The following is a 10,063-nucleotide window of genomic DNA, read 5'->3' on the forward strand; positions in this document are numbered from 1 at the left end:
GGGACACATTCAACTCTTAGCTCCCCCTAAGGGGCAGAAAACAATTCCCGGAGCCCCCTTTTCCTGCAAGTGCCATGCCCGGTCTGCACGGAATGGACTCTGCAGACAGCTCACAAAACTGGCGGCGGGGTTGGGGGGCCGGTAGCGACACCCACAGAAGGGTCCACCTCCCCTTCTTCTGCTTGTGGACTGGAGGCAGGAGAGCCCTGGGCTGCTGGCCAGGGTGGTAACAGGTGATGCCGCTACGTGGCTGGCCAGGCACGCCCCTGCCTATAGAAGGGCAGCTCGGACACTCGTGCCCACAGGGAGCAAGAGCCCCCAGGCCAGGTAGCAGCCCTCAGGGGACTGGGGGGGGGGGGCGCAAGACAGGACTGGCCGGCGCTCCTCATCGGGGCAGGTACACAACGTCTTGGGAAGCGCGGTCAGTCCCCCTAAGGAGCCAGCAGGGACGTGCAGGAGGGGGGCGCGGCCTCTCTCCTCGTGGCGGCCCGTCAGCAGCTGCGCTGGCCGCCGCAGTTCCCCCGGCAGCAACCCCACTGCCGCCGGTCACTTCCCAGCGCCCCACTCCAGATTAGGGCCCGCGGCCTGACACACGTCCAGCACTCCGCGGGCGAGGGAGGACTTCCTCCGTCCGGGAAAAGCAGGAGCGGCGAGGCAGGGCAGGGCCCTCCGGCGCGGGCGGCCGGGGGAGAGCGCGGAGCCGCGGCCCGGGCGGGGTCGCCCCGCAGTCGCTGCAAATTCCCCATTTTCCCGGGTCCCGTGGGGCTGAGTCACCGCCCTCCTCGGCGGCCGGACGCGGAGGCCCCTGAGCCCGGCCGGGGCGCCCGGGGAGGGGGCGTCCGCCAGCAGTCCCGGGCCATCTCCGCGCGCTGGGCGCCCCCTCCGCGCCCCCGCGCGCCCCCGCACCTGCCGCTCTCGGAGGTGACCCCGGGCCGGCACCGCGGACCCCGCAGCCCCGGCCGGAGCCCCGCGCGCTCCCGCCTACCTGGTCGGCGATGGCCTGGGTCTCGGCCGTGGCGGGCTGCGAGGCGGTGGGCGCCCCGCACATCATGCTGGCGGCGGACGGAAGCCGAGCGGGACGCGGGCAGGCGCTGCGGGCGGGACAGCGACCCGCGCCCAGGTGTCGGCTCAGCTAAAGAAGGCGGACGTCACGTGGCCCGGGGGCGGGGACTGGGGCGGAGCCGGAGGCGGGGCGGGGACTGGGGCGGAGCCGGAGGCGGGGCGATGGCCGGAGTGATGGGGGCGTGGGCGGGGAAGTGGGCGGGGTCGGAGCCACGGCCGAGGGCTGGCGGCGGTGCGCAGGCGCGAAGGACCGTCGCAGTCGTCACCCTTGGGCGCTCACCGAGCGGGGGACCACGGGGACCCTCACTCTCCGCACCGTGTGGGGACCAGTGGTCGCGTGCTGTAGGGGTGTCCCCGCACTGGCAGCTTTGGTGTCGTCCTTCTTTGCGGGTCAGGGCGGAGTGTCCCCACTGCAGGGGACAGCTGGGGTCCGGCCCACATGGGGGTGGGGGTAGGTTCTGGAGGGGACGGTCTGGAGTCACCCTGCGCGGGGCTGGACGCAGCGCTGGGGTGGGGTGGGGTGGGGAGCGGGCCGCAGTCAAGTGGTGAGCCATACCCGAGATGAGAGCCCCCGGGGCGGGCGAGAGGAGCCTGGGCCCAGCCAGGACCTGGAGGAGCAGGGGACAGGGGCAGGAGGCTGTCGGAGCACCCCAGAGTCCAGGATCAGGCCCTGCCCGGCCTCACTCCCCTATGCATTCAGCCACCCTGAGCCTCACGTCCTCAAGGCCTGGTCCCCCTCCCCCCCCCCTCCCAACTCTGACTAACTCTGGAGGTTAGTCACCAGCATGTGACGCAGTGGCACGGGGGAGGGCTGGCGTGTGCGAACAGAGCAGACACGAATCTGTCCGGGGCTGGGCAGGAGAAGGCTCCCAGTACTTCCAGCCAGGCTCGGGGAGGAGTGGTCAGAGCAAGGGCATTTGGAAAGGGCTTGGTTAGGACAGGATTTGGGTTAAGATTAGACAGACTGCACCACCCAGGGAAGGGAAGGGTCCCACACTTTATTCAGGGCAGGGGTAGGGCCCATGCTAGGAGCTGTCCAGACAGGATTGGTCTTTTAGAAAGGTCCAGACCCCTGCCACCCGTGGCCCACCCCTCATTGGATGCTGGCCTCCCCTCCTCAGTGGGTGCTGACTTGGCAGGAGTGGGCCCACCCTTATCTGCTGGTGGGCCCAGCGAGCAGGTGCGTGGGGAGACAAGATTTTCTGGCACCTGCGAGGGCAGCGCCCAGTTTGTGAGTTCAGGACCGGAGGAGGTCGGGTGTGGTTGAGCCCTGAGGGGTGGGGAAGGGCAGATCCCACAACCCATTCCAGCTGCAGGAATGTGTGAGTCAGGTTTGACTCCATAAAAACGGAGAGCCTCCCTACTCGGGAAACAACCCGTCAGAAAACGACTGTCGCGGCGGGGAGGGGAAGGCCGTTCTGCCTGCAGCTCGGTGGGCCCTGCTGCCCTGGCCTTCCCCTCCTCCCTCTGTCCTCCCCAGAGGGTTTTGCTCCGTCTTGCAATGTGTAAAAAAGAAAACCAGCGGGCCCCGAATGGAGCCACTTAGGCCAAGTCACCCTGCCAGGACGTGGTCGCTAACCTAACCACACCCTCTCCCCAGTCCCAAGCTCCCCCCTACCAAGTGTAGCCCCAACCGCCGGTGAGGATGTTGTGGAGGCCCGCAGGGAGGTACCCTGTCCCTGGGGCCCTCTCCCTGCCCCCAAAGAAGAGGAGGGAATCTGCAGGCTCAGAGCCCTGCTCCTCCCCCCAGGAAAGGTAACCTCGCCTGGAACCATCTTTTCTTTCGCTGATTGTCCTGCTCTGTTTCCACCTGTAACAACATCCCTACCTTCTGTACAGCTGCCCGAGCTCTTCTCTTCTTGCTGGAGGGGATGCCAGTCTACCAGCGGGTCATTTCATAAAGCCATTTAGACCTTTAAACTCACGCAGTGAAATTTTATGTTATAACACATGCCTCCTTGGGTCTGACGCGCGCTCTCCCTGCTGGACCCCGGTCCTCAGGCGCTGTGATTTTATGGACAGGAGGCTACGCCCGGGGGAATAAGCAAAGAGAATCCGAAGGAAAGTGAACAAAGCTGGCCCCCGGCAGCCCCGGGTCGGGCAGAGACCCACAGCAGGCCCGGATGGGGGCAGCTTTGTCATGGAAGAGAAGGAAGGTGCCCTGTGCTCCATGGAGACTGTGGGCGGGCTCACAAGCCAGGCATCCTGTGGGGTTGATTTCAGGGTCGGCTGTCCCGAGTTAGGAGGGGAAGAGAAGTGGGCAGTCACGGCCAACTCCTGACTGGTCCAGCCCTCGGGCCGCGGTGTGGCTTCCAGATGGTCGTGTAGAGGCTGTGGGTCAGAGTTCTCTGGTCCATGTACATGGTGTGGCCGCGGACCCTCCGTGGCGTCCATTTCTGGTCCTGCTCTCTGCAGCCGCGGTTTCCTCCTGCGGCAGCTCTGGGACCACACAGATGTTCGCAAGCAGCCCCAGAGCAGACTCGGAGGCCAAATCCTGGGCACAGAGGCACACCTCCCTCCTATGGGCTGTGCGGCATGGGACTGGCTGCGGGACATCTCTCTCTGGCCTTCTCCGCGGGGAGGCAATCTCCAGGGCTTTTGACGTCTTTTTTTTTTTAGGGAGTAAATGAGTTAATCAGTGCCACATGTTTGGGACAGCATCCCAGCCCCAGGGCGAGCTATAGTGCTATTATTATGCTATCTCTAATTAGTACACTAACTTAAATCTCTCCCACAATTAGCCTCACTTTTTCTATCCAAGGGCACTGCAAAAGGCTGGCATTATCTCTCCTTCCTTCACGCTGCAGGTTCTCATCTTGCTGGAGCCAGAGAAAAAGACCGAGTATCACGTCTCTTAGAGCCAAGACCTTGGACAACACTTGCGCCTGACATGTGACGCCCCAGCCCTACCGTGTCTGGTTTGCTTGGCGTGGGAAAGGCAAGGGGCTTTTTTCTCCAGGTGGCAGCGTTCCTTCTTCCGCAGCGAGGTGCTCAGCTCCTTTCCTCCCTCTTTGGTGACCCACACCTGCTCCCAGGGCTAGTCTGTCTGTGCTTGTGTTCCTGCATGCAAAAAATCGTCATCGTTGGGACGCCTGGGTGGCTCAGTTGGTTAAGCAGCTGCCTTCGGCTCAGGTCATGATCCCAGCGTCCTGGGATCAAGTCCCACATCGGGCTCCTTGCTCAGCAGGGAGACTGCTTCTCCCTCTGCCTCTGCCAGGCTGCCTCTCTGTCTGCCTGTGCTCGCTCTCTTCCCCTCTCTCTCTCTGATAAATAAATAAAATTTAAAAAAAATCGTCATCGGAATGTGTTGCTAATTAAATTCCAGCCCGAGAAACCCTTAAAAAAAAGAAAGAAAGAAAGAAAAGAGGGGCGCCCGGGTGGCTCCGTGGGTTAAGCCTCTGCCTTCTGCTCAGGTCATGGTCTCAGGGTCCTGGGATCGAGCCCCGCATCAGGTTCTCTGCTCAGCGGGGAGCCTGGCTTTCCCCTCTCTCTGCCTGCCTCTCTGCCTACTTGTGATGTCTGTTTGTCAAATAAACAAATAAAATCTTAAAAAAAAAAAAAAAGGAAAGGAGACCAGAACGGAAAGGAAAGATGGAAGATTCACACAGCGAAGCGGTCCCGGTCACCGGCCCGTCGTCACTAGCGAGGGAAGTAACAGTGAAGGAAACCCCCAAACCAGGTGTCCCACGCGGGCCCGCCAGCATCCTGCCTCCATCCCAGGCCTGGCCACCTGGGGTTGCTGCAGACCGAGTGGACCGTGGCTTTACCTCTGAGCCGGGCCCTCGAAGGGAGCCAGCGCCAGCCAAGAAGGCTCTGAGCCCCTTGGGACGGGTGCAGGGACCTGCAGAAATTGGGATGAGTCAAAGGAGGGAACAGACGTGGAATCTTAAAAGGCCCTTGTTGTCAACTAATGCAGGCCAAGGGTTTTCTAAGTGGAGCAGCCTCAGCAGAGTCAGGGGCAAGGCTAATCCTCAGGTGGTGGGGGGCGGCTGACTCTCGGGGTACGCCTGATGCCCCTGCCCTGGGCCCCCCAGTGGTTCTCTCCATGTCTGCTGACAACCTGTGTCCTTGCGGCGGCGCCCGCAGGCCGACGGGCAGCAGGGGCTCCGGTCCTCGCCCCTGCACCTGTCACACAGGAGGCGCTGAGGAAATACTTGATTCTTGTACACTTCCATAAATCACCCAAAACCCCCCACAGTTGAAGCAATCAGTGCCAGGAATTAAGGAAAATTCTTGGATGCAGAAAAAATTTATAAAAATCTCCATCCTGGAATTCAGAAGCACATCCCAGCCCCACCTGTGACAACAGGCTGTGCCTTGGGAGAAGGGCTTCGAGAGGGGCGTTTCCCGATTTCCCTGCGGTCCGCTCGCCCCGCGGCCTGTTGGAACTGCCATTGTGCAGCCTCTCCCTGGAGAGTCGGGTTCTCGGGAGCGCAGTGGGGCCCAGGGGCCCGGAACTGGCGGTGTTCACTGAGCTGTTTCCAGTAGCCACCTCGGACGGTGGGACAGAGGCATTTCATAACTCTCCTCCTGGTGATTTTCTGTATTGTTCCAAAGTTTTATTAAACAACTTTTTCTTTTTAAAAACAAGAGTTGTCTTATTTTGGAATACTGCATATTCTTGAGAAGTTAATAATATCGTGGGAAAATGCGAGGTATGTTCTTGAAAAGCAGTTTCAAAACGGTCAATATAGTGTAATGAATGCAATTAATAAGTTATATTAATACATTAGTGTGTCGTTAACAGAAAATCTGATGCCGAGAATGAGCAGATCTGTGCCAGCTTGTTCTTTCGGACCATGAGGCTACGTCTGGTTCCTTCCTCTAAATTTTCTTATTTCCCTAATTTTCTATAATGAGAAATTGAGATCGTAAACACGAGGAAGGAGCCTAGTGCGTGCTGTAAGCGAGTGAGTTTGGTCTGGAGAGAAGGTCTGCGGGCAGCAGCCTCGCGGGCCCGGGGGGACACCCGAGAAGCGGTCCTGGTGAGGATGGAGGGCTCTCGCACAGCCCTGAGCACCGTGGGTCAGCCTGGGCGTATCCTTGGCCCTGCCCCGACAGGCGCGGGGCGGAAGTGTAACCTGTGAGCCCCTTTGCTCACCTACAAGATGGCAAAAATCATACCTCCCTTGCAGCACTGTTTTAGGGGTTGCTAAAGGCGGATGCAGAGTCTGAGGCTCGGAGTAACCTTCCTCCCCCCTTCTGTAGTGGGACCCATAGTGTTTCCTGAAAGTCACGACCATCTGGAACCTGCGAAGGAGCCATTAATTTGGAAATAGGGTCTTGGCAGCTGTCGTTAGTTAAGAGAGGTTACTACAGGAGCAGGGGGGTGCCTAAATCCAATGGCTGGTGGCCTTGTCGGAAAACCGGGAGACCCAGAGGGCGACGCAGGGAGGGCAGCAGGTGAAGACTCAGTGGCCGGGGGGCAGGCAGAGGCGGCTGGGAGGCCCCCTGTACCCAAGGCGTGCTGGGAGCCTGTGGAGGCAGGAAGGGTCCTCCCCTAGAGTCTGCGGAGGGAGAAACACACGGGATCCAGAAACAGGGATTTTTCTGCCTTCACAGCAGGACAAGGGTGAGAAGTGGCTCTATGAGCTACTGTATGGAAATACGATGGCCCTTATTATTTGTGGAGTAAATAAGCATACTTCTGATCCTGATTTGTACCTAGTGAGGTGTTCACAGCTGTCCTCCACACGGTCAGCGCCGGACGCAGTCCTGGGTGAGGGCGTCAGACACACCCGGCTTCGCCTTTGTGGGGCAGACATGACGGGGTGATGTGTGTACGAGATGAAGGCACCCATTCCCCACACTCCTGGCTGGCTTTTTTTTTTTTTTTCTTTTCTAACACTTAAAACTTTTTATACTGAGATAAGTTTAGGTTCCAAAGATAGCACAGTTTGTGCAAACTTTCCCCAAATGTTGGCACTATACGGAGCAGAGAGCAGTTTACAGAAGCAAGAAGTGAATCTTGCTTTACAACACACGCGCTGACCCACAGGACTGACTCACTCACCATCGTCCCAGTAAAGTGATCTTTCTGGTCCCGCCTCCCCCACACGGCTGGGCAGTCCATCTCTCAGCCTTTGTTTTTCAGGACCTTGATCCTTTTAAAGAGTATAGATCACCTTTTTTTGAGGACTGGTTCTCTTTGGGGCTTGGGGGATGTTTCCTCCTGATCGGGTTGTTGTTGTGGTTTGGGGGCAGGAAGACCACTATTGATGCAAAATGAACAAACTCTGAGAATCAAAGTCAGAAAGAGAGTTTCCTTTGAGCCAAGTTACACTCTGGAGAATGAACAGTTTTTGCAGGGTTATGTGCTCTTTTTTTTGCATCTTGTGGAATCTCTAGGGCAAGATGGTTTCCCTTCGGCTCACTCGTTCACAAAGCAGGTGCACCTAGGATGCGTGGGGTGTTGGGCCATGAGTCAGGTTTCTCGTTCAGTTTCCGTACAGTCATGCTGACTTGGGAATCTAAACCAGCTGCCCTTGTCTCTGAGGCCCTCGGAGATGCTGTGTGTTTTTTTCTCACCACAGTGATGCTGTGTCCTCTCAGTGCACCACATCGAGGGTACCTGGTATCTGCGTGTCTTCTCACGGGGGACGGTGACTTCCGTCTTGAATAGAGTGGTGGTGTCTGCCAGGTTTTCCACTTGAGAGTGACTACTGTCCTACTGGAACCAGTAAGTACCTTTGAGACTATGCAAATACCGTATTTCCTATCACACTTTTGCCTGCAATTTTAGCATCCATGGCTGGTCCTTGCCTGCAATGCACAGCAGATTTTGACGAGTTTCGAAAGAGAGATAACTTTGCATTCAGAATAGAGCACATTCATTCATTTTTAAAAAGATATATTTTGAGAGTTTGAGAGCCAGAGAGAGCACCCATGCCAGTGCAAGCCAGTGTGGGGAGGAGCAGAGGGACAGGGAAGCTCGAGCAGACCCCCCGCTGAGTGCGGGGCTCGATCCCACATCCCTAAGGTCTTGACCTGAGCCGAAAGTTGGGACGCCCAACCGACGGAGCCACCAGGCACCCCCTCGCATTATTTTTTAGATCCACCGGATGTGATGCAAATCTCCCATTAGCTGCCGGCATCCAACAGCTGTTCACACCGTAAGGCACAATTTAAAGTGCATGTTGGTGCATTTTGTTATTTTGGTAAAATCTCGTGTCGCAAATTCACCATGTGCTTATTGAAATCGCTCTTTTCTTAGGCTTGGTTGTCTTCTTTTTCTTCTTGCTTTAGGACCATTTGCAGCTCATCATGCTGCCCTTCGTACAGCACACGAGGGTCTCTTCACCGCCTGGCCTTGTCTTGTTCCCACTGTCACTATTCACACATGTAAACATTCGGTGAACGAGCTCATTCTGATTCTAAACCCAGTTTCTGGGGGTGCCTGGGGGGCTCAGTGGGTTTAAGCCTCTGCCTTCGCTCAGGTCATGATCCCGGGGTCCTGGGATGGACTCCTGCATTGGGCTTCCCCCTCTCCGTTTGCCCCTCCGCCTGCTTTCTCTCAAATAAAATCTTAAAAAAAAAAAAACCCAAAAAACCCAGTTTCTAAAATGCTTCCAAACTTTGTCATGAAAATCTCCAAACATGGACAAAGTAGGAAAAACAGGGTAACCCCTGTGTTCTTGCCCCCGGCGTCCAGCTTTGCTAACATTCCGCTCTATGTGCCCATCACTACGGGTGGTTATTTGCTGAATCAACGTCCTGCCATTGGGACACCTCACTATCGCCCCTTTGCAGTGTTTCCTCAGAGCGAGGGTACTCTTTGGCATCCGGTGTTGGCAAACTAACGTCCGTGGGCCAGATCTGTAATGTCACCCGCTTCTTTATTCGTTTTTTTTAAAGGAAGCTCTGTGCCCAACACAGGGCTGGCACTCACGACCCCAAGATGAAGAGTGCAGCGCTGCAGGGCCGGGGCCGGCCGCCCCCCACCCCTGGTCTAGGACACAGAGCTTCGCGTACACGGCGCGGCTGGTCAGCGACGGTCCGCGGGGGCTCCCGCGCCCGGTCGGGCCCACGACTGAGCAGACGCACTGCGGCCCGCGTGGAGGGAAGGGGATCCCGACGCTCTCGGAACCCCGCTCGCGCGGCTGGGGCTGCCGGAGCCTGGATGTCCGCAGGGTTCCCGCCTCCCGGGGCCAGCGCCACTAGCACCAACGGTGTGGCTTGTGCACCTTAAAATAAGGTGATTTTGCCAGCTAAGACGGGTTTATTCAGGAGCGGCAGGGCATTGTGTCCGGAAACGCGCGACTACGGGAAAGACTACGGGAAAGCCGCCGGCCAGTCCGACCAAGCGAGCGGCTTTGTTTTCTGGGGACCGGGCCGTCGTGGACGTGAGTCCCCCGGCGAGGAGCCGAGGGTCTCCCGGGCCGCCTGCAGCGGCGGCCCAGGTCTCCTGGGGGACGCAGGAGGACCTGTCCCCGTGGGGACCGTCGCCGGGGACGCTCCCCGGAGGCTCTCCGGCGGGGCCCGGGCTGACCCCGTCCTGCGATCGCGGCTGCGCGGCGGCCCTTCCGGCTTCCCGGCTGCACCGGGTGCGGGTCCGCGCGCTGATGCGCACAGGCCGCTCTCCCTCTGGGAGCCTGGAATTGCGGAACGAGACAGGCCGAGGCTCGCCCTCGGTACAAGCCTGGGGCGGCCCTCGGGTCCGCTCCGGGGAACACAGCGTCCGAGCGAACCGACACCCCGCCCGGCGGGCGACGCTAGGCGGCGCTGCAGGCGGCCCCGGAGAGGCCGTCGCGGCCGTGTGACGTCACGCGCCCCCGAGCGGAACCGGCGCGCTCCGTGACGTCACGCGCCCGTTCCCGCCAGACCGGCGCTGTCGTGTGACGTCGCCCGCGCGCCCGGGTGGAAAGAAGGGGTGGCGGCGGGCCGGGGTCCGCGGCGTTCGCCATGGTTCCGCGCGTGCAGCTCCCCCCCGAGATCCAGCTGGCCCAGCGCCTGGCGGGAAACGAGCAGGTGACCCGGGACCGGGCGGTGAAGAAGCTCCGGA

At 59.3% G+C, this 10,063-nt stretch overlaps 1 protein-coding gene and 1 long non-coding RNA gene across 2 annotated transcripts in view; both read left to right on the forward strand.

The window, feature by feature from the left end:
* PDXK (pyridoxal kinase) overlaps positions 1 to 3,973 on the forward strand; it is a 35,114-nt gene extending 31,141 nt beyond the window's left edge. The window contains exon 11 of the mRNA XM_059392458.1: positions 3,870 to 3,973. Coding sequence (XP_059248441.1) covers positions 3,870 to 3,958 — 89 coding nt within the window. The 3' untranslated portion in view covers positions 3,959 to 3,973. The remainder of the gene's footprint in view (positions 1 to 3,869) is intronic.
* A 3,606-nt stretch (positions 3,974 to 7,579) lies between these two features.
* Positions 7,580 to 8,514, forward strand: LOC132012447 (uncharacterized). The gene is made up of 3 exons (XR_009402611.1): positions 7,580 to 7,741; positions 8,115 to 8,174; positions 8,308 to 8,514. It is a non-coding gene; the product is annotated as an uncharacterized LOC132012447 (long non-coding RNA).
* Positions 8,515 to 10,063: the final 1,549 nt, after the last annotated feature.

This window comes from Mustela nigripes, chromosome 2 (genome assembly GCF_022355385.1).
Source record: "Mustela nigripes isolate SB6536 chromosome 2, MUSNIG.SB6536, whole genome shotgun sequence".
In the NCBI taxonomy this organism is placed as follows: domain Eukaryota; kingdom Metazoa; phylum Chordata; class Mammalia; order Carnivora; family Mustelidae; genus Mustela; species Mustela nigripes.